The sequence below is a fragment of the Argentina silus genome, assembly GCF_951799395.1.
Source record: "Argentina silus genome assembly, chromosome: 3".
In the NCBI taxonomy this organism is placed as follows: domain Eukaryota; kingdom Metazoa; phylum Chordata; class Actinopteri; order Argentiniformes; family Argentinidae; genus Argentina; species Argentina silus.
Genome location: NC_139657.1, coordinates 25,657,679 through 25,685,570, shown reverse-complemented (window position 1 = coordinate 25,685,570; position 27,892 = coordinate 25,657,679). Strand labels below are relative to the sequence as shown.

The window sequence follows — 27,892 nt, the reverse complement described above, 5'->3', positions numbered from 1 at the left end:
GCCCCAACCGGTTCTATGTGTGTGTTAGTATGTATTGCCTCGTGTGTTACAGTATTTACAGTATAATGTAATGAATATTATCACATTAATCATTATTATAATTAAATAATATTATTAATTAACATTGACTGCTGACTATTGGAACTGTCTGTCTGTGATTCTGTGTGTGTGTGTGTGTGTGTGAGAGTGTGTGATAGTGTGTGCGTGTGTGTGTCTCTAACATAAAGCATATATTGTGTCCTCTCTGTCACAGCTATCTGGTCAGTGTTCCTGTCAGCCTGGCTTTGGGGGCAGAACGTGTGAAGAGTGTAGAGAACTGTTCTGGGGAGACCCCGAAGTCAAATGCAATGGTGAGTTATCAAACCTTTACCTAAGACCTCACTGACAATTTAAGCTATACACCTACAGTATGCACTGAAAACTGAACTATTGATATGGACTGTGCTGACCATGAACCCCATGCACTCGATCTTATGAAGTCCAAAATAAATGGTACATTTCTAGGATGTGTAAAAACAATTCTGATGCACCAGCTCCATATCCTCCTGATGTATATTTCACTGAATGCACTTTTATGAAGACAGTTAAAGCTGTTTCTCACACACACTCCTTAACTTCAGCACACCCAGCACAGATAGGGTGTCTATTACAGACATATTTTGTGTGTGTGTGTGTGTGTGTGTGTATTAGCCTTTTAGTGTTAATCAGTGAGATATCACAAGCACTCTCTGTTCCACTGACCCTTATCATGGGAACGAGTGGGAGTTTCAGCTGTGGTGGTGGAGAAACTCTCAGCATCCTCGGTGGCTACACTGTGTGAGCTGATATTAAGGCCAGATGTGCTCTCTCCCCCGCTGCGTTTCCATGACGAACGGGCAGGGGATCTGTCCGAGCCTCCCAATATCCTGCACTCCCCCCACAATGCACCTTTGTTCTGATGGGGTTTCCCGTAGGAGAGGCAGGGGTCCAACTCACTGCCTGCTGACAGAAAAGACCCTTTGTCCCACAGACTATCTTCAGTAGGGCAAAGCAGCTTGTTGAATTATCTACTAAAGGCCACATTCAGCTTCTTTGCCAGTTGTCACTGTCGTAGAACCAGCTCGTTACTACATTACCAGGGCATACATTGACCGTATGATGTATTTCTAGAGCATATATAATGACTTATCTCAATGGAGCTTTCAGATTTTATGTCACCATCACTCACCAATGATGCGTAGCCCTAGGGACTGAATCGTAGCTTTGCACTCTCTTGGAAATGAAAGCCCACTGAAACTTGAGGTTGTTGCTGTTGTCGTCTAATTTACTGTGAGGAATGAATTGACTCTCAGTTTATGATGTCAATTGAAAATGACATTGATTGAAACCAAAAGTTCTGTGATGGCTTTAACGGAGGCAGGGATTAAATCTGCCTAAATGCTGATATTTACTTTACACATTGTGCTTTCAGAGGTGTGTTTGTTTTGCACATCAACTTGTCACAAGGAATCGACGCTTGATTTAGAAATCAGAACTTCTGAAAACTCTCTGTGGAAAGCCATTATCTGCAATTCATTGAACCTTGGCCGGGGGCCATATCACTTATAGTCCTCTTTCCACCCCTTCTGTTCAAGAAGCCATTCCACATAGGCTGTACCCTATCAATCCACCTCAGAAACAACCTTTCTGTCCTGTGTTTAAATTCCACAGTGAGTTTCCACAGAACCTTGTGAGGGTTGGGGTTTGCTGATCATACCAGGGAGTGTTGTATTCTGGCCAGAGTTGTCTTCAGAGAAAGCAGAAGGACATGTTGACAGAAGTCCTGACTGTTTGGATAAGCGGGATGGAGCAGGAAGTTAGGTCTGCTTCCCTGATATCGGATTACCCTCCTCATCCCAGCCTTTCTTGATTTATCCCCAATCTGGTGCAAACAGGCAAACACATGGCTAAAACCTGTTGGAAATGGTGGTGGTCTGTTGCTTTGTAATTACGCTGCTTTTTCTTTGTTAACTTGTTGTTAATGCTGCACAAAGTGAGAGCTCTAAGAGCATCATACTTTTTGTTGTCTCTTGATATTCATGGACATTCAACACTGGTTGAACATTAATATCCTTCAATGTAAATTCTCCCCATTTTTTTACATTGTGGAAAATGAATATGAGAAGGGTTAGTCAATCACTCAAGTCAATCAGCTGCATCCTTGTGCAAGTCCAGAAATTATTGTGGATTTTGCATGGTCTTGGAGCTTCCGGTTGAACCTACAAACATATCAGTTTACGGTTTGAAGAGTGTTTGCCTCTACTCTACATGTTTATTTTCGAGGTTTGAGGCACTGTGTGTGTTGGACCAGCTGTAGACTGTTGAAGTGGTAGCTTTAGCTCCCCCCCCCCCCCCCCCCCCGGATAGAAGCCAGATGGGGATCCATGTCGCATAAAACGATGGAATTTTTCCTCCCCGGATTTGCTGGGTGGCTATAATCGTATCTGTGCTGTATGGACAACAGATGCTGTGTCTACAGGAAAAAGAAGACAGTCTGTGTGCCAGTTATTTGACACTTTATCCAACAAATCAGCCATGTCTTATTGCCTCTTTCAACACATTGAGCTGGTGCAGAAGTTCTATTTTTTATCCTACTGTACTTTAACGGTCTGCACTGGCATATAACTTATACTGACTGTTTTAGCTCTCTGTGAATTTTACGGTCGGAATACACTGCCACACCGGCTTGTATGAACTGAAAACGCCAGCTTGAGCTGTGTGGTAAATGTAAAGCAGAACATTCCATGAGTCCTGTCCTCTCTACCCCGGCTAATTTGCAATCTCTGTCTTGTTGTAGTGTGTTTAGTTTGCTCTGAGAGCAATTGTTGATATTGACAGGAGGGAGGCAGGGTAAATCTGGACCCCCTCCCATTCACACCTGGCTATTTTGTGTCAAAAGCTCTCCCACAGTGCAAACAGAGGCTTTAATCTGCTATGGGGGAGGGGGGCAGTGTGAATGGGGACATTCAGGTAGAGTGAGGCCCTGGGGGAGGGGCTTCAGTGGCGAGTGAGTCTCCACTTTACTAACACCCCGAGGGAGACAAAAGGACAGGACCTCACTGCAGGTTCTAGAGGTCACATTCACAACATATTTCCACTGAGGACTCACCCTTAATGGTGCCTCTATTGGGTTGCTTGCTCTGCCTTACAAAAACATGATTACTCCACTGCTACGCCCCCATTTCCGCTCCAGTTTTTGTTTCATTCCCAGTTCCCAGCACCCTCGAGGAAGGGGGGGGGCGGTGTTTTTGTGTGTGCGTGCGACAGCGAGAGATCGCCACCATTTTTCTATAGGTTTATGGGCCACCAAGTGCGTGTGAGTGAGAGAAGGTGAGAGAGAAAGCACACATTTCTTTTGGTTTTCCATTTCTCAAGAATGTGTTAACTGGTTGTCTGTCTGATTGTGTATCTGTCTGCCTGCAAGTGTGTGTATAACACACAGGTGGTCCCATAGTGATGTGTGTGGCTGTCATTACTGGTCTCTATGGATCTGTTTGCAGTCTCCAGGAGCCCATGGTGGCCCTTTTGTCCTCTACACACTCCACACACTTCCTTCACAGAAGGCTTTGAAGTAGGCAAACATCCTCCTCTTTCTCCATTCCTCCTTCTCTTCATCCCCCACCCATTCACTCTAACAGCTCCTAGGGTCACTGAGGTCATGTGGGAGGGTTTGGTTGATTGATAACCTCGCTCTCAAGCACGCCACTAGTCTTCTTATTCTATGATGAAATTCACATTGTTGTCAGAAAGGGTATTTATTTATCCATTATTCAATTTAGCCATCAATTTACCTGTTCAAATGGGTATTCAGTTATATATTATGTTGTGTTATTCTGTTATATACATTTGTAAAATATGAATGAATGATTGCAATGGATTTTAATGCCAAAGATTAAATATCAGGCATACTACAGCAAAAGTGGTTAATGGCCATCATTTAGTCAAAACAATGAAGATTCAGTGATACATTTCAGAGAATGGATGTCACACTACCACTATAAGAGCTGCAACACCTAGTTTTTTGCAAGCGTGTGATTAAAAACCTAAAAAAAAAACATCCCATTAAGCAAAACGACCTTCCTTCCTTCTCTTTCCATTTCCCCAAAGGAGCAATTTTAAATGAGATTAGGTGGATCCCTATAGACTGAAGGAGTTTATGAGTTGACCTCATGAGCCAGAAGCTTCCTTTGAGGAGGTCAAAGTGTTAGAGAGGGAGCTGCTTAGATGGACATCCCTGGCTTTGTTGGGCAGTTGTGTAGACTCTTGTCTGCCTATTATGGGATGTCACGCACCCATTCAGGACCTCTGGTGGGTAACTCCTACTCTGGTCAGGATCAGGATGGACAATATGCTAATGAATTGTGGGGAAAAGTGAGGTTTTTGAGTAGTCATGTAGATACATGTGTTTTCTCTTAGGGTGCAGTACAGTTTCATATGTCTCAATGTGCTTTGAAATCCCACACATTGACATCTGAGGAACTTCCTGTTTTAATGTACTTGTAAATCTCCAATTAATACAAAATATATGGTAACACTGATTAAATGTTAATTTTTAAGCCATTTAGATTCAATTTATAAATAATTAAAACTCACTTAACACATTATTAGTTAAACATTATTAAATCATTATTAAATCATTAGTAACTATATTTAACTAACATTTACACTGACACAAATGACTAATTAACACAAATTAAAATAATCTTTTAACCGCCTTTTATTTTGACAAGAATTGCGTCTGCTAGCTGCTGCAATGTTCTACTGGCTTCACAGAGCTCTGCACGCGGCTGTCAAAGGCTTTTCAAGCCAAGAAAAGACAGACATGTTGGCTAGCTAAACATGTGGTTTAATTGAGACAGACATCAAGCACACAACATTGTGATTGAGGACTGTAGTTAGTTCTATGTAGCTATGCATTTACAAACTATTTGCAACACATGAGAAACACTATTTGTAAATATTTTTAAGCAAATCATTAATTAAACAAAAAGTTTGAGGTCGAACATTAACACGTTAATGTTCTACAAATTATTTATAAGCAGTTAGAAAATTATGATAAAAAGTTTAACAAATCATCTGTACATTTATTTGTTTATAACTGTTGGAATAAGTATTTGTTAATTGTGAGTTTATTTATTAATGGTTTATAAATTATATGATAGATAAAATCAAATAAACTAATGTTATTATAAAGTGTTACCAAATATAGAGAAAAGTAGCTTGGTACAGATTGTAAAACCTTTGACAATCAATTTCTTTGTTTTATTTAAAGTGATTGAATCCACCCCATTCGGAAAGATAACATTTGTTGTTAACCATTTACTATTTGAAAAGATTTACCACTTCTGAAATAACCATCTTTACAATGTTTGCCTTCCAGCATGCGACTGTGACCCACAAGGCATCGCCGAGCAGCAGTGCAACAAGGCGACGGGCCACTGTGTGTGTGTGGAGGGCGTGTCCGGTCATCGCTGTGACGTCTGCGCCAGGGGCTACTCTGGCCAGTTCCCCAACTGTGAACGCTGCCACCAGTGTTTCGCAGACTGGGACACTATTGTTGGCCAGCTGACCAACCAGACCCATCGGCTCGTCAACAAAGTCAACACCATCAAGGCTAGTGGTATGACCGGACCCTACAAGAAGACCATTGATAATGTGGAGCAGAGCGCCGGGGCCATAAGAGCGATTCTAGCCCAAAACCCAGCTACTCAGCCACTGTCGGAGATCCAGCAGCTACTAGAGCAGGCAAAGTGAGTTGACTCCTGGGGGTCATGGGGTCAAAAGGGCTGGATGGGTTTCAGAGGGTCTGTGCCATGCAAAGTCTGGTTTATGAAAACCCACTTGGCCATTTTCATTGACCAGGTATGAACATAATGGCACCAGACCAATGACACAATCAACAGTGGGAAAAATAGTACACATTCAAATCAATGACAAACTGAAAGGCATACTGAATTAACTGTACTGTATTTTTCTGCTTTGCAGTGATCTGATGGGACAGATGAGCAGCAAGCTGAACCTCACTGAGGAGACTTTGGCCCAGGTCTCAGCAGAGGATAACAGCACAGACACCAAACTGGACTCTCTCAAAGAGGATGCCCAGAAACTGGAACGCACCGTCAAGGAGCTGCTGGACCAAGTGGAGTTCATCAAGAACTCAGACGTGCGGGGTAAGGGACCTGGACCAGGCTAGTACGGTAGCCATATCTTCTGGAGAGCTCTAGGGTGTTTGTTCCAGCCCAGTGCTAACACATCAGATTGAGCATATCATTGGCGGAATCAGATGTGTTTGTTCTTGCCTGGAAGAAATGCCTACACACCTGTGGATTCCCAGGACTGGGAAAATACCACATTTCAAACAGTTAATTGGCAAATAAAATGTTGTTTTTGTTTATTTGACTGAAGAAGGGTTGGTGACCACTGACAATACCACACTATGATCCTTCAACTCTGTGATATTGGACAATGTTTCTGATTTCCAGGAGCGACAGACAGCATCACCAAGTACTACCAGCTGTCTCTGGCAGCTGAGGCTCATGCCAATGCCTCTACCAGCGGTCCAGGCAACCCTGTGGAAAATTCTGCCACCCTACGGCAAGCCGCGGAGGACAAGATGAATGACACCAGGGAGGAGTTCCACAGGAGACAGGAAGAACACGCCAAGAGACTGGATGATCTGGCAGGACAAATGGAGACACTGGACCTATCAGAGCTCAGTGAAAAGGTAGTGTGGGGGAATCTGATTGGTCAGTGTAGCTAGGTTAAGGTTCAATTCCATTGATTTATAGTGCCCTGCATAAGTAATAGGACAGTGAAGCATTTGTTATTCTTTTGGCTCTATACTCCTATACTCAAAAGTATAATTACTATGAAGTTAAAGTAGTAGATTCTCAGCTTTTATGTGATGGTATTTGTGTACATATTGGTTTCACCATTTAGAAACTACAACACTTTTTATACATCCCCCTATTTCAGGGCACCAAAAGTAATGGGACAATTGGCTAACAGGGGTTTCTGGTTAGTCAGGTGTGTTCCGTCACATTTGTGTAGACATAAGAGAACTGTCAATGTCTATGATTGATTTTAGGCTTTGTGCTTGTCTTTGGAGTCTGCTATTGATTTCTGTCAACATGAGGACCAAAGAGGTGTCAATGAAAGTCAAGGAAGCAATTATTAGGCTGAAAAAAGAAAAAATCAGAAACAAAAACAAAACCTATGGATTGCCAAAATCAACAGTTTGAAACATAAAGAAAAATAGCACTGGTGAGCTCAACAATCACCAAAGGGCTGGTAGACCAAGGATCTACAGTGGAAGACCGAAGAATGCTCACCGTAATTAAGAAAAACCCCAAAACGACAGATCAGGAACACTCTCCAGGAGGTAGGCGTGAATGTGTCAGAGACTACCATCCACAGAATAAGTCACCAGCCGAACTACAGAAGCTTCACTGACAGATAAGACAAATATTATCATGTACCAGAAAGATTGCAAGAGGAATGTTTGGAGAAAAAAGGATCTGTACAAGATCTGCAGCATACCACCTCATCTGTGAAACATGGTGGAGGCGGTGTTATGGACATGTATAGCTGCCACTAGAACTGGCTAACTTGTCTTAATTGATGATGTTAGCAGTACTCTGAAGTGTGCAGAAACATCTTTTCTGCTCGAGTACAACCAAATGCCTCCCTTTTCTGGGCCAAAAAGCGGAAAGTTCTTGACTGGTCAAGTCAATCTTCAGATTTAAATCCAATTGAACATGCATTTCCTGATGATAAGATTTTAGGCAAAAAGACCTAAAAACAAACAACAACAGAGAAGCATCACCAGACAATACAACCAGCGTCTGGTGTGGTCAACGGGTCGCAGTTATAGAATGCAAAGAATTGTCAACCAAATACTAAACATGAGTACTTTATTTGGACATTATATGATTTTTCCAATATTTTTGGTGCCCTGAAATAGGGGGACTATGTATAAAAAGTGTTTCACCATTCAGAAAATTTTCTTTAAAATCCAAACTTTTGGAGTATAGAGCCAAAAGAAGAAAAAATGCTTCACTGTCCCATTACTTACGCAGGGCATTGTCATTCCATTTAAAACGTAATATCTTAATTTAGTGTTTCAATTTGAGTCTCAAAGTGCTGGATCAGTATGGAAGAACTGCATAGAAAAATAAGTACCAGGACTGTTTTACTGAATAATCCGTCTGTTGATTGAATAGGTCCTTGGAATTGAAATCAACTCTTTGTGGGTCCTCTTTGTATTCCAGACGTGTGGCAGCCCTGCTGGTTCAGAGGCGTGTGCCGACTCTCCATGCGGGGGGCTGAGTTGTGTGGACTCAGAGGGGAAGAGGAAGTGTGGGGGCGAAGGCTGCGACGGCCTGGTCACCCTGGCACACAATGCCTGGCAAAAGTCCAAGGACTTTGATGAGGAGATCCTTACGGCCCTGGAAGAGGTGGACAAGCTCTCCAAGATGGTGAGGAATTAGCAATGTTGTGCTTCTTTATGCTGAAAAACATATCTCTTTGAAAGCTGTTTTGAGAGCTCAGAGATATTTTTCAAATAATGAATATTGTAAATGGTAAAGATGATTTGGAAACCATTTACATATATTATGGTCTAAGGATTAATTTCCTCCACAGTGGAGATAGAAGACAGTGAGAGAGAAACAGACAAGACAGACAGAGAGAGACACAGACAGACAGATAGACAGACAGACAGACAGACAGACAAACAGACAGACAAACAGACAGAGAGACCCTTATTCTGTTTCCTCTGGATCCTAATACATATTTTCATCAATCCAGGTGTCGGAGGCTAAGGTGAAGGCGGATGTAGCCAAGCTGAGCGCCCAAGGTGTCCTATTGAAAACCAACCAAACCAAGCAAAGCGTGGACCAGAGTAACGAGGAGCTGCGTAGCCTCATCCGACAGATCCGCGACTTCCTCACACGTATGTTCTTCCTTTCTGCCATGTTTATTAGGTTGTTGAGGAATATGTGTCATTTGTCAATTGTGCGCATATCTCAGGATAGAATATTGTAAAAGCCACGTATTTCTTCTAGTCTTGGTAACAGTCTGTTTCTGCAGTAGCTAACTTAGGCAATGTGGTTGTTCATTTGTGAACAATGTAGCTTACATTTGTCATTATGCAATGTAAACATAAACATAAACTCTGGCTAACCCTCTCCTCTGGTGCCCTCTAGAGGACGCAGCGGACCTGGAGAGCATTGAGGCGGTAGCTAACGAGGTGCTGGCCATGCAGATGCCCACCACGCCTGCCCAGCTCAAGAACCTGACGGAAGAGATCAGAGACAGGGTGGGAGACCTGGGCCATGTAGAGAACATCCTCAACCAGAGTGCTGATGACATACAGAGAGCCGAGAGCCTACTGGAGCAGGCGCAGAGAGCTAGGTAATTACACACACACACACACACACAGTACACACACACATACACTACACACACACACACAAATAATTTCCTCTCTGTGTCCAACAGTAAAGAGGCGACTGACGTGAGGGACACAGCGGAGATGGTGAAGCGGGCTCTGGAGGAGGCCGAGCGTGCCCAGACCGCGGCCAATGAGGCCATCAAACAGGCCACCTCCGACATCAAGGGCACCAATGACCTTTTGACCTCTGTGAGTATTTTATCCATTTGACCTTTGAACTTCAGTAATCCTTGTCACAAACGTTATATTTGTTGTGTGTAGCAAATTCTAACACACAATTATTTTATTCAAAAACTATAAATTGGAATCAAAGTAGAGGACAATTATCAAATTGAAATTAAATGAGCAAGTTAACTTTGCATGACTGCTGTTTGACACAGGTTGAGTCAGAGACGGCTGACTCGGAGTTCAGGCTCAACAACGCCACCCAGAGGCTGCTGAGGTTAGAGCGAGACGTGACGCTCCTGAGAGAGAAGGCCAAGAACACCTCACTCAGTGCCGACAAAACAGAGAAAGACGCAGACAGCATCAACAACGTGGCCAAACAGGTCAAAAAGGTGGGTGAATGTGTGAGGGAATATTCTCATCAGAGTTTTTCCTGGTCAATTCACATGACCAGGAAAAACTCATTGCCCTGGTTATGATGAGATGTAATATATGATGAATAAAAAGGAGTTGTTTCTTGTGCCCAGTTTGTGGGTTTATCTGCTTATCTGCTGTGTGTTTTTGCTGCCTTCAAAAACATACAATCACCAATAATTTCGGGTATTTACTCATGTAAAGTCTTCCCACATCCCTTGAAGTGGAGATGGCTGCATCTATATGCTGTAGACTGTGGTATTGCTGAGGATTTAATCAACTTATTGGGGGGAGATCGATTTTCAACAATCTAGTGTTTATAGACATATTTGGTTCCAAAGAGACTTGGAGGTTTGGCAATGTGAGACTAGCCTAACCTTAAATGTTGTGTGTGACATGCTTTGCCAGTCACACACCATCTTGTGTTCCTTGTATATCACCCTGTGCGTGTGTGTCTGTGTTGACAGGACCTGGACACGGAGCTAAAGGACAAGTACAGCAGTGTGGAGGACCTGATCACACAGAAGGCAGAGGGCGTGGCTGATGCCAAGAAGAGGGCGGAGCTATTACAGCAGGAAGCCAAAGAGCTGCTTTTACAGGCCAGCGACAAGCTCCAGCTCCTGAAAGGTACTGTTGTATCGGGTTCACACTATGAGCTCTATTTTAACAGTGTGAAAATCTGTCTTTGCGGACACTGGCGGTAGGGGGTGTGTCCGAAATATTAGGGCTATTTTCAAGGCCAGAATTTTGGAAAATGAATTGAACCATAAAAATGAAAGTAAATTTAACACCCTTTCATGGCTTTTTAACACAAACACGCTGAAAAAGTCTGGTATTTCAACATTTCAAGCAAACAAAAAGGGAGCCAATGGGGCTTTTTTTTAATGCGAGTGTCTGACAGGAGTTTACACTTCCCTCTCAACTGTGTGCCTCCATCTTTAGCGCACCTGGCACAGATTAATTAATAGGTGAAGTAAGCAGAACATTGGTCGATAGGAGACATCATTTACTGTTGTGGACCGTCACAGTGTACACGGTTCATGTTTACTTTAATTCATTATCTGGTTGTAATGCCAAGCAAATGAGGTCAGAGAGCTCCACACTAATGAACTTTTTCCTGTGCAGATTTGGAGAAGTCCTATGAGGACAATCAGAAGACTCTAGAGGACAAAGCCAACCAGTTGGTGGACCTGGAGAAGGCTGTCAAAGAGCTGCTTCAGGAGATCAGCCACAAAGTCACCGTTTATAGCACCTGTCTCTTCTAAAGACAACCCTGTTGTGTAGGAAACTAGTCCCCCAGGCAATATGAACACCCTTTTATTTCCTCAACGTGAAGTGCTCTGAACCAAATGTTCTTTTCTTATCTGAGGCTACTGTATACATAGGCATTCTCCACTATCATAAATCCACTGAATCTGTGGGCCAGTGTTTCACTAACCCTGGTCCTGGAGAGCTACATGCACCACACCTGATTCAATCACAATTGAGGTCACCCGGCTAAATCAGAGAGGGAAGCATACAGTCTCTGATGAAGTTCATACTGTCTCTGATAATAGAATCTACGTTGTAATCGTTTCTCACTTATGAAATAATTCAAGGACAAAATAGATGAATGAATGAACGAAAGCCTAACAAAGATCCATCTTTGGTCAACCTCAAACAGAGCAAATGGCTACACATTATTGTAGATGTTTGCAGGAAGGAATTTAGCAATACAATGTACAGTTGTGAAATGAAATTTGAAAGACAGACACGTAGGCTAACTATCAAATAAGCAGAGAATATTGCTTCTCAGTTCTCCCTCGCTTGGCTCCGCGGTGCCCTCCCCCTCCCGTGCCCTCCCCCTCCTGCTCTCAGCAACTGGATTATCTGATAAGGAGGTGAGCCACATGTTTATACTAATTGATGCTCTAGTCGCAGGGGGAATTAGGATTCAATTAGGATAATTTCTTTCACAACTTTATCTGATTTAACGTTGCAATAGACCCATATGTAGCACCAGCCAGGCTTTCATTGTTTACATACATAAAGTGACATGAACCAGCCACAGTCATAATAACTGCCTTGTATGGCAGTGTTAGCAAGTGAAGTTACGAGGCTCCAGAGAACAGCTTTGCCATAATTTCATATTGTATTCTTAGGAGTCCATTCTGAATCGAAACAGATGACCATTCCCCGTACAATTATATATGAAGAAAAATGTGACTGCATTATTTTTACATGTTTGGAAAGAGATGAAAATGCCCCTTTTAGTTTTAGAATGTTCTTAAGGTGGTTTCAAAGTTTCAAGGGCTGAAAGAGTGAATGTAAAGGTTTAACCTACTTTAATCCATGAGACTGCAAAGATTTATACCTCCAAATTTTGTAATAGTATTATTTTTAAATTTTGTATGCCATATTGTATGAGCCAACTGTTAGCTACTATCAAAGTTATCTTGACCAAAACATTAACCACATGATTGATTTTTATTAAAACTACCCATTGAAATCCCATCAAAAATGTGTGTGTTCTAATGCCAATCTTAGCCAGAGTATCAAATAATTATCTTGCCTTATTCCAAGTGGACCGTTACAAAAATACTACAGTGTGTATTTGGAGGTAAACTATATGGCAATAATATCTCATGAGCGCCTGAGGTTAATAATGATGTCTATTAGAAGTTAGTGTATAGCACCCTCTCCTGTTCACCTCCATGCATTTCCATGAACACAGGATGACGCTACAATGTCTATTCACACACTATTACACTTGAGGATGGTTACTGCATTTATTTGTTTGTAGTGCTCAGAGTTATGCAAGAACTTAAATTAACACAGCCATTTTGAAATTTCAAGCATCATGATTCATACAAGCCAGCTGTTGCTTGACTGACCAACCTTGACTGAATAGTTGCTTTGTAATAAATATAATCTCATGTTTTACCATTTAAACAACAGTATTCCACTTGAGCTACAATCAGACATTCTCTGAAAGTATGAATATATTTCAGGGCACTGCATGAACTAATATAAACCTGTTGTAGGAAAAATGCTAGATATGAAGTAAATAATATTGGATAGTAGCTAAAATGTGCGCCCTGAGTGAAAAACTCAACTTTATCCCATTTATTAAGCAAAATACTGATCTCCAGTCAGTTTTAACTATCCAATCCGCTTTATTGATAACATTTAAATAACATACTAAATGTGGTACAATGTTTCATCTCCATTACCAGTACTGTATACAGAGGAGCTAGGAGCTATGGGGTTGAAGTTTACACCCCTAGAATGTGCGGACAGACAGTTCTGGGTTTGGGGGGGGGTCATGGACAGAGCAGTTATGTACACGGATGTGTGAGCGGGTGACGGTGTTAGAAATTGATGGCTTTCCCGAAAGAGGCGGCGAGGTTGGCTTCTCTGAAGGCCTCGGACACAGTCTAAGAGAGAGAGAGAGAGAGAGAGAGAGAGACAGGGAAGAAAAAGGATGGCTTAAGTGAAATCTTCTGAGGGGGAGGCGGGAAAACTTGTGGATGTGCGCATGTTTTACACTGCATAATCATCTAATATTATTGTTGCTGTGACCAAATCAAATATCAGTCTTGGGGGAGGAGTGTGTGTTCATCTGGCTGCTAAGATGAGTGAATGCTTGCATGACTCTTGCTTGTTCTTGTGTATGCTTAAATGCCATAAGTGTATGTGCACGCGTGTGGGTGGGGTGTGGGGTGTGTGTGTGTGTGTGGGGAGGGGGTGTTCAGACTTACGGGATGGGCGTGACACACTCTGGCGATGTCCTCGCAGGATGCTCCATACTCCATGGCGAGGGCCGCCTCATTGATCATCTCTCCTGCCCCCTGGACACAGGTCAGAGGTCAACACTGTTAGAACTCAGAGCTAACACACTGTGTTCATGGATGGCCAATAGATGGCTGAAAGGCTAATGGAGGCTAACAGACTAGTGTACCATTAAATACTAGACAGCTAATAGAAGGCTAACAAGCTAAGCGATGATGGCTACATGGCTAATAAAATGGCTGACGGACTACCAACTGGAATCAATGTTAATAAACGGCAAAAAGGAATAGATAATAGGTATTAAATCAACCAAAAAGGAATAGATAATAGGTATTAAATCAACCAAGGGCTACTTGGATGAAATGCTCATGAATGACTAAAGTCTAACAGGAGGCTAGTAGACATCTTACACTGCCAAGGATGTGAGAGCCGAGCAGCCTGTCTGTCTCCTTGTGACTGAGGATCTTCACCATGCCGTCTGTGTCGTTGTTGGTCTTGGCTCGGCTGTTGGCCGCGAAGGGGAACTTGCCCACCTTGTATGGGACACCCTGCAGAACAGAGTTATGCTTCATTATTCACTGAATGTAACACGTGTTTGTGTCGCTTTCAAATTCTCCACAGCTGATCCATCGCAAATCAACTATCCTGAGTTTGGTGCTACATTCACGTGCTTTCGACCAATCAATTCAAATTACCAATGCAAGAGTCAGGTCACCGAGGACATTCCGATACAAGGGACAATGAGAATTACATAGACAGGGTAGTGATGATGCAAATGGAACCTCTTTAAAATAACTACAGTCACCCCAATTCATTGATTCAATATTGCATTTGATGTAGGGCTTACATGAAATGCAGCATACAAAAAAAGTGGTCAAATATGGCCAAAATGTCTGATTAAAATTCCATTTGATTGATAGCCTGTTTTGCCATCTTGACCATAGTCTTTTTTTTTTGTTTTTTTTGTTACACACACACACACACACACACACACACACCTCCTCTTTGAGCTGCTCCTCGGTCTTGCCCACCCATCCGACCTCTGGGTGTGTGTAGATGACGGAGGGTACGCAGTTGTAGTCGATGTGAACAGCACCCCCGGCCATGCCCTCCACACAGATGATGCCCTCATCCTCAGCCTTGTGGGCCAACATGGGGCCAGCTATTACGTCTCCGATGGCAAAGATACTAGAGAGAGAAAAGAGGGAGGGAGGGAGACGAAGGGACAGGGGAAGAGAGAGAGGGAGAGAGAGAAATGTTCATACATGTTTAGGGCAAAGTCGCCTTGGAAAAGGCACAATTTGTTAGGGCCAAATGCCAGTGCACTAAGTCCATCAGGTCATCATGTAAATGTACGTTTATCGGAGGCCAGAGAAACCCGTTTGTGTGAACAATTGTTGTTACTAGGGCTGCAGGGCTTTAACATCATAAATAGGACTAAAGCAAGTTTTTACTAATACTAAAGCAAAATGTTTCTAATACATTTTGCGTTGGGCACTTAACCCTTTAACACACAATGTTACATATGGGCAACAATGTCTTTAAACATCTGGTAAAATGTCTGTACATGTTCAATTCACAAAAGGAAAGTACTGTCTTGAACAAGAAATCCTAAAACACTTAACATCTGGTGGCCAATTATTATAATTAAACAAAAACTGTCTCATAATTTTCAGAGGTGTTGTGATGCTACTTGGCATTCTGATATTTGCTTTAATTATTTGTCCAAGCGCAAGATTTTCCTTGCATTTGTTGGTTGCCTCTTGCACAGCATTCTATGGATCAGTGAAAGTAAGCTGTCATGTTGACATGTTGTTATTAATATTATTCTGTATGCTATAATATATAAAACTAAAATGTTAATCTGTAAACAAATTATATTTTCACTGTTTTACTGCCTGTATCCAACAGCAGTGATGGTGATAAATGAATCACCTTCATGTAGGTGTCATATCAGTGCTGTAAAGTTTGGTAATGCTTTGGTACAACAAAGTTTGGTAAAGGCATGCTAGACTTAGTTTTGACAACTTCTTCGGGTGCAATAAAAGAGCTAATTTATGAAGGAAAAAACCCACATAAGAAATTCTATTTAGATATTTTTCCCACACTGGTCAAAGGAACAATAACATGTTAAACAAAATGTGTGGTTTATGTATTAAAATGTAAATCATGGGGGAATTAACACTGTGAGGATCACAGAACACAAAAGCAATATCAGAAATTGTAATATGCCCACAGTGGCCAGGCAATTCAATGAAGCAGGCCAAAGAAGTATGTAGGCTGAGATTATTATTTATTTTATTATTAAGGACATATATCATGCTATGAATTCTGCTATATTCGCAGATACATATTAGCCTACTTTATGATGAAGCATTGTGTAAATCTATGGATGTGATTTCATGTATAAATATGGGTGAGTAGAATAACAACAAATAAAGAATGACTCAACTAGAACAAAACTTTTCTCCAGATAGATCAGTGCAGAAGGGGTCGTACTGATCTGTCTTGTATCTCGCAAATGGTCATGGGATAGACCAAAAAGTTGCCCGGCTAAAATGTGCCGTCATATCGTTACCTTGGTTACAATTTGTAGACGACAATAAATCCGTCAATTATTTTCATGTTTTTCTCCAGCGAATTACCTGACCTTGAAACTAGCAAAGGACTTTGGTGGTTGAAGGTGCAGCCATTATTTAGTTTGGAAATGTATATGAAAACTAGCATAGATCGTTCAGTGAGCCAGCCAGCTGAGCAACTCACATGAAATGAAACGGGTGCTTTACCTGCAGCTGTGTAAACTTAACAGTGTATACAAATAATTCAAAAAGTGACCTCAAACAGTAACTAATGATTTTAGTAGCAGTCCTGGTCGAGGCTCAGAGTGAATGTAGACAGGAAAGGGAGGAGAAAGAGACGTGACAACATAGCATGAGCCGGGATTTAAACCCATGCGGTCACAATATGATGCCACCAAAACACCCCATCACTATGAAACTTACAGGAAGTCTGGTCCATGCCTCTCTTAAGAAACATAAATGTACAATTGTTTGCAAATCCAGCACAAGGTGGTGCTATAACTCCCATATATTGATATCAATACCACAATTGGTATTTCTCAGCTAAAAGCTAGTTGGGTGGGGTGCTTAAACAAAGTGACTGATTGTTCCTTTTGAAAAATTCAAACCTCTGTTTTTAATCTACAGATGCAAAAGAACATTTACACCAATCACATAAAAGCTGAGAAAAGACTCTACTACTCCACTGTTATAAACTTGGTAGACATCTCCAAGGCTCTCCCTTGACCAGACAGCTGTTTGATCCTGTGACCTGTACTCACTGTCTATTATTATCATCATCATCATCACCACCGGCTAAATTCCAGCCTATAAACCATAACAAATATTATACATTGCAAAACTAACTAATCCAATCTTAGCATCTTCCCTATCAAATGACCGCCCAGACAGACAGAACGGCATGAGCAGAAAAACGGACTGCCAAAATAAGACATAAAATGTCTACTCTGTCATGTCCAAGGCTGCCGAAATAGGAACTGAAGGTACACATTTGAATTTCAAGTTTGTTGGATACAAACTCAATCGCTGCATTCACTTAGGGTGGAATCTTAAGAGATCTGTGCATGTAACTCCAACATTAACATATGTCTTGCATTGATGTGAAAGAATGTGAGAGATGATTTGAGTTGGGTGCACGGGCCTCGAGTTAGGATTCCACCTTAAAGAAATAAAAAAAAAATTATGTGGTGGTCGTCTACCTGGGGACTTTGGTCTGGAAGCGGTTGCTGACGGGGATGCGCCCTCTGTTGTCCAGCTCGATGCCCACGTTCTCCAGGCCCAGGTCTTTGGTGAAGGGCCGTCTGCCCACGCACACCAGCAGCACGTCACACGTCAGAGTCTCGTTCTTCCCGCCGGCGGCTGCCTCCACACTGGAAAGGAGTTTATCATTAGTTAATAAATCATTTATAACCAGTGTATTATTCAATTACAAACCATTTACATATAACAGTTATAACTCATTCATTTAGATTGTTCGATATGCACTTGATGCTTGCAATCTGGAGCCAGTTTTATAATTGCACTTAAAAATGCCTTGAAAACTAACCCTGATGTTTAAATCATGGAACAATATTTGCAGTGGTTGCATAGTTTTTACACGACAATAGGACAGTACATGTTCTCCAAGCCTCTCTGGGTACACTTACAATAATTGAAAATATTTTTGGGGGGGAAAATGTAATTAACAATAATGATATTTCATGACAACTGTCTTATACTGTAATAACTGAAAAATATTTCTCTATAGTCCAATGAGTGCTCTATGTTGTCCAAAGGGTTGAATTGAAGAGACATAATGCACAAGTAATAGATCAGAAGTAATAACCCGATAACAATGGAACACTGATGCTGTTAAGGAGTTCAATAGCATCCACTTCACTCATTCAGTGCAAACACACAGACAAGCACAAAACAACACACACACACACACACACACACACACACACACACAACACACACACACACACACACACATAACTCACAATACACCAACCCCCACCTCCTGGTACTTACCCCACGTCGATCTTGCCGTCGGGTCTTCTGGTGGCGCTCATGACCTTGGTGCTCAGCTTGAACTTCATGCCCTGCTTCTGGAGGATGCGCTGGAAGTTCTTGGAGATCTCCATGTCGATGCCCATGCCGCCCACATGGCCCAGGAACTCCACTGCCGTCACCTTGGAGCCCAGGCGCTGCCACACTGACCCCTGGTGGAATGGAGGCCACACATCAGACTGGCACTATTCTGAAGAACTTAAGGCCTCGTATTGGCTCTGGAGATTCTCTGTGTACTTCAACCAGCGGATGCTAGCTGGCTAGCAATGCTACCAGTCTATTGTAATAGCTGTTAGCATGCTAGGTGTAATATTTGCAACTTTGCCCACTCTGTTCAATTATTTCTTTCAAATATGTTCTCGGTGATACCCAAACAACATAGCAAGCTAATGAGGAAACGACATCAGGTTTAACAGAACCGTGAGGATCGATTGGGTGTCAAACGCAGGACCCTGCTTTGTGTCATACTCGTCACTCACCAACTCCACCCCGATGACTCCTGCTCCAATGACGATCAGCTGCTCTGGGACCTTACTTAGGGACAGAGCCCCCGTGGAAGACACCACACTCTCCTCGTCAATCTGGGAGGATGGGTGGAGATAAGGGAAACATGTTAATACAAGTCAACAAAACAATGCCCAATCATAAATCAATACCACCTATCCCTACTCTCCAGGTAATCTCAAAAACGATACTCTCTTCGTCAAACTAAGAGGAGAGGTTAGGAGGGGGATGACAGGGATTTGCAGATGGGAGATAAAGTAGGCCAGTGTTTAAAAGGTTCATACTGCCATCGCAATATGGCAGGTCTATCACACAGTTGTGAAGACGTGTGAACTGCTGTCGAAAGCCACCACAAGGAAGTGACAAGAGCTGTGAAGGATTTTTGAAAAGATCCATCCTTCTGTTGGTATTATTTACTGACAGTGTTGACATTATTGGTGTTCCCTCCAAAAAATCACTCAAATAAAAATGAGAGAATGGTTTGCCTTATCAGATAGGCAAAATCGAGTTTATTACAGTGAATTACAGAACTGAAGAGTGGAAATGGTTTAAATATCAGGTTATCTTAACGAGGAACAAACAATGGTACCACCAAGTGCTTCAAATATCCATATCTACTTTCATACAGTCATCACGCATTCTCTCATAGGCCTTATATGCGCAGGCAGCAACCAACATGCGACAGCGCGGATTAGCGGGGGAAATGTTTTAGAGTAATTTGACAGAAGAAGAAGAAGAAGAAGAAGAAGAATGCAAATCAATTCTCATCAATTGTAGGAATTTGACACGTGCACACCTCTCCCGAGACAACACACACACACACGCACTGCACACATCACACCCCCAAGGGAGAACAGAGCTCTGGGCTCTGGGCACAGGGCAGCCATATCCAGATCTGAGCGCAACAAAGCAATGACTTGTTCTGTATGAGCATGCCCCCAGTACAATCAGTTTGTCTGACGTGGAATAAGGCGTGTCCGCCTCTTTTGTGCTCACCTCCGCACACAAGTGCAGCATAGAAAGCTCTTTGAAAATAGCTTCAACACGGAAAATGCACAAGAACTTTTAACTTCCTTTGAATATCACTGTTAGTCTATGAGGGCTGTGTAGGGAACACAATAACATCAGACAAACTCGCTCGTTGATACAGCTCATTGATACAGACTACAAACAACGTTTCAATATTCTCAGAGCCACCTCATTGATCCAATGTTTCAATATTCGCGGAATGTTCCCTTCCCTGCATGGTGAATTACACAGCCAGGCAAAAAGGAGCTGGGCATCACATAAAAAGAAAACGAAAATCTTTGAATGATGAATACAAAAACATAAATAAATAAATAAATAAATATACAAAAAAGGTGACATGCAGCCTAAAAAGGGACTGAGTTTACTACTGAAATTGCGTGTGAACGCTGTAACCGCCCAGTTCAGGTTCCGGAGCTCAGTTCTGCCTGACCCAATGCACAAAGTACGTGTCTCACATTCCCCCATTTATCATGACTGCTCCCAACTAACCCAAATATGTGAGCTGCTTTTAAAAGATGCTATGAAATAAAGCAAAGTCAATTCATGAGTCCACACAAATTAAATAAGCATCAGGCTACAATGTAGGCCTAGTCTACGTGCATGAGCTTATTCCGGCAACTTTCGATTTGATCCACCACACGTAAATTTCTTTCGATTCGTTATGGAGGCTGAAATATTAGAAAAATCTAATCAGAAACATAGCCAAAACATTAGACAGTTAGTGACATAATTAAAAAAGAAAGAAAGCACTGGTGAGCTCAGCAATCACAAACAGGCTGGTAGGCCAAGGAAGACTTCTACAGTGGATGACAAAGAATGCTCACCATAATTAAGAAAACGCTAAAACAACTGTCCCACAGATCAGGAACACTTTCCAGGAGGTAGGTGTGAATGTGTCAGAGACTACTATCCGCAGAATACATCACCAGCTGAACTACAGAGGCTACACTGCAAGGTGCAAACCACTAGTTATCCTCAAAAAGGATGGTCAGGTTACAGTGCCCTAAAAAGTACTTAAAAAACCTGCAGAGGTCTGGAAAACAGTCTTGTGGACAGATAAGACAGTCAATCTTCAGATTTAAATCCAATTGAACATGCATTTCATTTCCTGATAAAGAATTTAGGCAAAAAGATCTCAAAACAAACAAATGAAGATGGCATCACCAGAGAATATTCCCAGTGTTTGGTAGGGTCAATGGGTCGCAGACTTTAGGCAATGGGAATGTCCACCAAATACTAAACTTGAGTACTTTTCCCCCCCAATACTTTTGGACCCCTGAAATAGGGGAAGTATGTTTAAAAAATGTTGTACTTTATAAATGGTGAACCCAATCTGAAAAAACTTAACCATAGCCTAGAGCAAGACAGAACACACCTTGAAAACAAGCAAACTAACCCTCAAATACTTGGAATGCTTTCAAATAATACTGTTAAATAAACAGTTTTTCAAGAATGAAAGGCTATACAGTAAAATATGTACTACTATTTTTGCACTACTAGCCGTGATATCGGTCACAATGACAGGGTCAGTTCAATATATTTTATATACTCTAGCTCCATGAATGAAATAACACCAACTAAAAATGCTTCACCGTATTGGGTAACAATAGATACATTTTTAGGAAGGTACCCAGACATACATGTGGAGTTACTACAGCCCACAGTGTGTTCCTAAACACTGAAAGGTAAGCCTATCCATTAGAATTGCTCAACAATGCCCCTGGTGGTGGTTTTGCAGAGGTGAAATACATAAAATAAAACATGTGAATGCCATAGTAGTACTGTCGTGCTACCGTCAGTCAACCATTGCCCAATTAAACTCTGACCTACTGTATGTTGACAAATGGAATGCTGTGAAACCAGAGAGCACACCTGGGTAGAAAATACTTAAGAGAGCCTGTCTGGAGTGCCAGATGGGCTGGGTTTGCTTTATAGGGACTAGTCTGCTGGTTCCATTGTATCAAGCAAACTCAAATCATACAGCTAAGTATTTGAAATTATTTAAAATACTATTTGAACCCTAATCTGTCACTTTCCCCCTCAGAGCTTGCACACAACATGTTTTTGATTCAGAACCACATCTTGCTGTCGTGTGAATCGCTAAAATCAAAAGAAGTTTGAGTCGTTGTTATTCCAGGCTTATATGGATTGTGCCTAATAGCCTGGGGACAAGTTAATTTGAACTCAGATCAATCGTACCAGATCATCTTCACGGAGGCTTTCTTTGAGCACACAATCAGCTGGGCAGTGGAAAACTGTATCAGTGATTGTTTGGAGGGTTTTTTTCTTCACACTTTATTTGGATAGTCCCCTATAGATGATCTATAGTTGCTCAAACTATCCACAAAATATAAACCGCAACTTTGTCAATATGCAACAGCTTGCAAGGTTTAAGGTTGGGGTTAGGTTTTAAGGCTAGGGCTATGATTAGTGAATAGTTAATTGAAATGTTGTTGACAGTTAGTTGAACATCTACACACCATCTATTTGGTACTCTCCAAATAAAGTCCCTTTTTTCTTCTTAGTAGACAAATGATTCAGAAAGAAATACTAGTGTGAAAAGAGTTGGCTGGCTTGTTTGTAGGGTGCTTTAGTACCATATTCATTCTGAAAACCTCAGTCTAACGAGACAAAATATGGCTAGAGTATTTAAGGAAGGGAACTTAAAATCCCAGAACTGTCTTGGTGAATCGACCACAGCCAAGGTACATTGGAAACTCAGTTTAATACACATTTTGAGCACAGGTCAGTGTCGTTGATCGCGGTGCGTACCTCGATCCCGGGGAAGGGTGTGACCTCGGAGCCTGTGGCGATGAGGATGTTCTTGGTGTTGATGACTTGTTCGCTGCCGTCAGCCGCAATGGCCGTCACCTGGTTCTTGCCGGTCACCTTGGCGAAGCCGCTCACGTGTGTAACCTAGGGGGAGCCAAGAGCATTCCATCATCAATCCTCTGTGGCTCAGTTGGTAGAGCATGGCGTTAACGACGCTAAGGTTGTGGGTTTGATTCCCGCTGGGACCATATATACTGAAATGTATGCACTCTGCAATGTAAGTCGCTTTTGATAAAAGCGTCAGCTAAACGGCATATATTAAACACAGGTCAAGTCCATTACCAGAGCTACTACAGGAAGGACAATATGAAAAAGATATAACAATTCTTACAACATACATAATGGAGGACAAATAAAGACATGGCTTTTGGTTCAGTTCTCCACTGTAAAGCAATCGTTGGTGCAACATTGCAGGGCTCTAGGGCTTGAGTCATACCCTGATCCACCTCATCTGTTCACCTTACGTAAGCCATCAATAGCAACCTGAATACAGTGGCTTAAGCTGTCCAAGTGAATGACCTCAAGCAAAATATGCCAAGATAGGCCCATCACTTCTCCACCTGTAAGTTCTGACAACTAGGCCACAATAAGCCGATTATTACTCTACATGTCTGGCAACTTAAATGTCAACTTGCATCATGTGGAGAAACCGGTTTGAATAATACAGGTGGTTAAAACGTTGCCTTCCTGCACACCTTGGTTTGGAGTAATGTTTGCTTTTTAGAGAATGTGAACAGGGCTCTAAGCACTTCCATTGTTTTGCTTGTTTCAACGCTAATGCTAATCTGTGGATAAGTAGGCGTACACTAGCTCACATTTGTGGTCTTTGACTATCAGGTTACTTAGACGACTTTCTAGTAATCCATACAATGAGGTGAATTTGTCTCTTCTTTGCAGGGACTGTCTGTAGGGAGGCGTCACCTTATTCTGTTTGAATAAATGCGCAATGCCTCCTGTCAGTGCTTTGACCGCCCCACTCTTCTGTGACATCATCTTCTCCAGGTTCAACGTGAGTCCTGTGACTGGGAATAAAGAGAGAGAGGTTATTCACTGCCCTTGAGGATTCAATTCTATAACACATTATTTAAAGTTTGCTATATCCCAGGTATTTACAGGGTCAAATAGTAATTACTGATAGAACATTAAAAGGTCTACACGTATACAGATACTAACTTAGATGGGGGTAAACACTGATGGAGAACCGAACCCTAACGGACCAGTGGACAGTCAGACCCGAAACCAAACGGACCCGTGAACAACGAGACATGACATTTCGGTTCTAGCCCCGACTGATTAGACCAGAGTGCTAAAAAAAAATAAAGGCTAATTAAGCGACTAGTGTGTTACAGACCTCACAGACTGACGGTGGCCTACATTTGTCCCTCTCCTAATAACCTGAGCTCAGTCCAGTGTGCCAGAGAACACACTCCAATTCTTGGAGAGGCAATGTATGAATGCACCCATAAAGTTGGAGTGAATGACTGAATGTGGCTGCAAAAAAATATATTATGATGTGATGATTTTGAAATGTGTGACACCTTCTGTCACTGTGGAAATCTGGACTAATAGCCAAATGCAGTGAGGCGTTTGACCTACTCCATCTCGCAAAACATTGCTCTTTCCCTCTCTCTCTCGCTATGTGCAATCACTTTGTGTGGTGGTGTGGGTGGACAGAGGCACCTGCTAGACTGTAGTGCAGGTTTTGATAGGTTGGGATTGATATACTGACAACTAGGCCTATATGAGACGCTCTTATGAACAGAGCTGTTTATCGGGTCCGGACGGGTAGGGCTGTAGTGTCATTTAACCGAGACCTGTGGCAATCGAACAACACCCGACCTGGACCCTGGGGCCAGTTTAATTTTTAGACCTCGACCCACTCAGGTCTTGGGTTTTCTGGTTCAGGTGGAGCCGTGGAGACCTCTAGTGTGGAGGCACATGCAGTGCCAACTTGAGGATAAACTCTGAATTACATGTTGGTCATGTGACAGATCAGGTGGTCAAGACTCAATCGTTTAGTTAACCACAGAGGTGTCTCACTGGCTAAACAAATTCAAAATCTCTATTGAGTTGGTGGCCATTTACCCCCCCCCCTATATAATGTATGTGTGTGTGTGTGTGTGTGTGTGTGTGTGTGTGTGTGTGTGTGTGTGTGTGTGTGTGTGTGTGTAAAACGCTTACATTTTCTGTATTTTCTGTTTGTTCATAATCATTGAATTTATATTCACCTCAATGAATTGACTGAATTTAAAGTCAACTGAACCCAACCCTGCTAGCTATTATCATTAGTTCAGCTCAAGTTAAGATCCTCTTGCTAATGTTGACTCTTACTTTCAACGCCCCTGCTTTCTAATGTTGATTCTTACTTTCAATGCCCCTGCTTTCAAAATCCTTGCCATGGGCCATGTGGTACAGGTAGGAGTTATTCAGCAGGGCCTATAGAAGTGAAAGAGACAATAGAGTTCTATTATTCCTAAATTTAGGATGAAGTTACACTGTTACGCAACTCCTTAGATCATTTAGGGCTATCATTATCCAAGTTACACTTTCAAATAGGCCTACACAAAAAGGCTTTCAACAAACACCTCTACTGTGCAGCTTATGTTCACACCTGTGTCTGTAGTTCCCAACAGCTACAGGAGTGGCAGACATTTCAAAAAGCTTGACTGAAATCTAATTATCATTGAAATTGACTCATTTGAAACTCTGAGCCAACAGCAGGCAAGAAAATATCTGAAATAGCAAGCAAATGTTCAGTAAACTGCTCATATAAATTGGCTACCTTTGAAGGGATACAGCCAACATTCAAGCAGGTTCCTCCAAGAGTGATATTCTTCTCCACACATACTGTCTGTGAAGGAAGAGATAACAGTCATTAACACAGTCACTTTACTGATGAATAATGATGACGACCTACGAATCACTCGCGAGGAAGGTCATGCAATAATCTTACCTTAAAACCGAGCTGAGCAGCTTTGATAGCAGCGACATATCCGCCAGGACCAGAGCCCACCACTGTGACATCAGCATCAACTTAAAAAAAGCAAAGTAGTAAACGTTAATTAGTAAGTCTGATGCTATCGTAGTGCAATTCCATCCTGGCCCTAGAGTCCTATAACCCTGAAGACTTTTGTTACAGCCCAGTACGATCATGTGTTTCAACAAAATACTTAATTATTAGTTGACTCAAGGAGAAACCTGCACACCCTGTGGGTGTTCAGAACCTGAACTGAAGAATGCTGATTGAGTGTGTTCATAAAACACATGGAGTAGACTGTGCCATGATCAGCAGTGTTGATGCACTACTTGAACATTGGGATAATACAGGTTGACTTACTTTGTGCTTTGTCAGCATATGTTCTGACGGAGAGTACAGATGCACCTTGTAGCTTGCACGGGAGTTGATGGCTCCGCTTTTTAACAAGAGAAGACACAAATTAAGACAATCGGCAACCAAATAGATGCGTGTGTGTATTCGTGTGTTCGACATTAACATTGTCTATACTGAGGGGTCTACTTGAGTAATAACAGATAACCTAGAGTGCAGCCAGGGCTGAGAGAACACTATTAGAACAACATTATTCGGTATTGCTATACATGACAGTCACTGATATTATTTCATTGGGTGCAGTAAGACCGAAATATTCTCTTTACATCATGTTTACACCTACAACAACAACAACAACTGACAGCTTGACAGTATAACTGGATGCCAACCGGCTCGCCACACACTGGCGCGGGTTTGATTGCGTACAGCTAGCTAACATGACGCTTTCGCAACATCTCGTAAAAAAAAAAAAAAAAAGAGAGAGCACCTAATCTCTACATAATGGTGGTGACACAATCATGACGTATGATGCCAAGACTAACTTTGGAGGGCAAAGAATGTTGACACATTTTCCATGTAGCAAGCTATGCATGTTAGCAACCCAAAAGAATAGCTAGCTTACATGGTTAGCTAGCTAGCTAGCTAGCTAGCTGGGCCTTCTTGACAGCATCTGCAGAGCAAATCACACGTTAAAACAGACGCACTAAGCTCTTCAGTTTAGATCTCTTCTACTCATGTCCACTCCGGACAACTTGTACAAGTACCTGACGTATCATATCATCCTTACCGTGGCAAGTGTGCGATATAACTGATTCCAGCTCTGCATTTTGTCTTGATGTCCCTTTACAGGCTGCGTAACCTACAGCAGACGGATCATCCAAGGACTCCTTAAATTGCGCTTGCGCAGTAGCAATCCAGGAAACTCAACGTGCTGTCGCTACCCTATGATGTAATATTTTCTTTTCCACTTCGTCCAACTATAGGTTCGTTTTCTGTTATTAATAATAATGAAGATAATGTACTATACAATACTGGACAGACGGGCAGCATGCTCCGGGATTACAATACATATAAATTAGGGAAAATATGTGACAAATATTTACAAGTTTTAATTGCTTTACAATTCTTAGAATTTCAATATATTCCTCAAAATATTTCATATTTTCTATATACTGTACAGTTTATGTAAAAAGAGAGTTAGTTCTTTCTAAATCTCGGAAGATAGGCCATCAGAAGCCCATATATAGGTAGTTGCATCCCTGAGGGCGAATCGAAAGGAGCGGGCATGTCGAAAGCAGTGGGTGTGTATAAAAAACACTGCTGCTATAGGTTAGACTCTCTTGATTGAACGGTTTTTGTTTTTGCCATTAAAAGGGTTCCCTACCTGATGTAGCTGATGAAAGTAATACCGGACAGAAAATAATAATAATAATAATAATAATAAAATAACTTGTTTTGTAGCCTATATGGTCTACCTGTTTTTCATCTACTAGCTAATATATTTCATAACGTAATTTCTGAAATGTTGTGTTGTATCCTAGCTAATACAGTATATTGTATTTGCCTGCTTTCGTCAATTTCAAAGTCAGGACACCCTGGATGTGGTACAGCACATAATATGGAAATATAATATGGAAAAACACATTGTTAACAGTTGAAAAGTTTGCGTTTTTTAATTTTTTTATTATTATTATTATTATTATTATTATTATATTAATAGGAACGGCAACATACATCAGAAAGTTG

General features: G+C 41.8%; 2 protein-coding genes across 2 annotated transcripts in view; one reads left to right on the top strand and one right to left on the bottom strand.

The window, feature by feature from the left end:
• lamb1a (laminin, beta 1a) overlaps nucleotides 1-12,538 on the top strand; it is a 37,691-nt gene extending 25,153 nt beyond the window's left edge. The window contains exons 23-33 of the mRNA XM_083666726.1: nucleotides 254-350; nucleotides 5,399-5,768; nucleotides 6,004-6,188; nucleotides 6,501-6,742; nucleotides 8,289-8,495; nucleotides 8,827-8,971; nucleotides 9,225-9,432; nucleotides 9,520-9,661; nucleotides 9,853-10,029; nucleotides 10,519-10,678; nucleotides 11,177-12,538. Coding sequence (XP_083522852.1) covers nucleotides 254-350; nucleotides 5,399-5,768; nucleotides 6,004-6,188; nucleotides 6,501-6,742; nucleotides 8,289-8,495; nucleotides 8,827-8,971; nucleotides 9,225-9,432; nucleotides 9,520-9,661; nucleotides 9,853-10,029; nucleotides 10,519-10,678; nucleotides 11,177-11,316 — 2,073 coding nt within the window. The 3' untranslated portion in view covers nucleotides 11,317-12,538. The remainder of the gene's footprint in view (nucleotides 1-253; nucleotides 351-5,398; nucleotides 5,769-6,003; nucleotides 6,189-6,500; nucleotides 6,743-8,288; nucleotides 8,496-8,826; nucleotides 8,972-9,224; nucleotides 9,433-9,519; nucleotides 9,662-9,852; nucleotides 10,030-10,518; nucleotides 10,679-11,176) is intronic.
• Nucleotides 12,539-12,805: 267 nt separating this feature from the next.
• dld (deltaD) lies at nucleotides 12,806-27,046 on the bottom strand. Its single transcript, XM_083666296.1, has 14 exons — nucleotides 26,934-27,046; nucleotides 26,156-26,231; nucleotides 25,772-25,851; nucleotides 25,601-25,669; nucleotides 25,185-25,254; nucleotides 23,740-23,840; nucleotides 22,759-22,902; nucleotides 18,933-19,034; nucleotides 18,415-18,605; nucleotides 17,601-17,771; nucleotides 14,821-15,010; nucleotides 14,233-14,370; nucleotides 13,792-13,881; nucleotides 12,806-13,467 (listed from the first exon to the last, which is right to left on the bottom strand). The coding sequence occupies exons 1-14, from the start codon at nucleotides 26,970-26,972 to the stop codon at nucleotides 13,402-13,404; spliced, it is 1,527 nt and encodes a 508-aa protein (XP_083522422.1). The 5' UTR covers nucleotides 26,973-27,046; the 3' UTR covers nucleotides 12,806-13,401.
• Between the last annotated feature and the right edge of the window lie 846 nt (nucleotides 27,047-27,892).

What these genes read in the sequence shown, in the direction of transcription:
- dld (XM_083666296.1), bottom strand. Translation starts at nt 26,972, where the DNA reads ATGCAGAGCTGGAATCAGTTATATCGCACACTTGCCACG. An exon ending in TTGGCTGTATCCCTTCAAAG is followed by an intron (nt 25,255 to 25,600) that starts GTAGCCAATTTA and finishes TCACTTCTATAG; the next exon opens with GCCCTGCTGAATAACTCCTA. An exon ending in GACGGCAAGATCGACGTGGG is followed by an intron (nt 17,772 to 18,414) that starts GTAAGTACCAGG and finishes ACTCCTTTCCAG; the next exon opens with TGTGGAGGCAGCCGCCGGCG.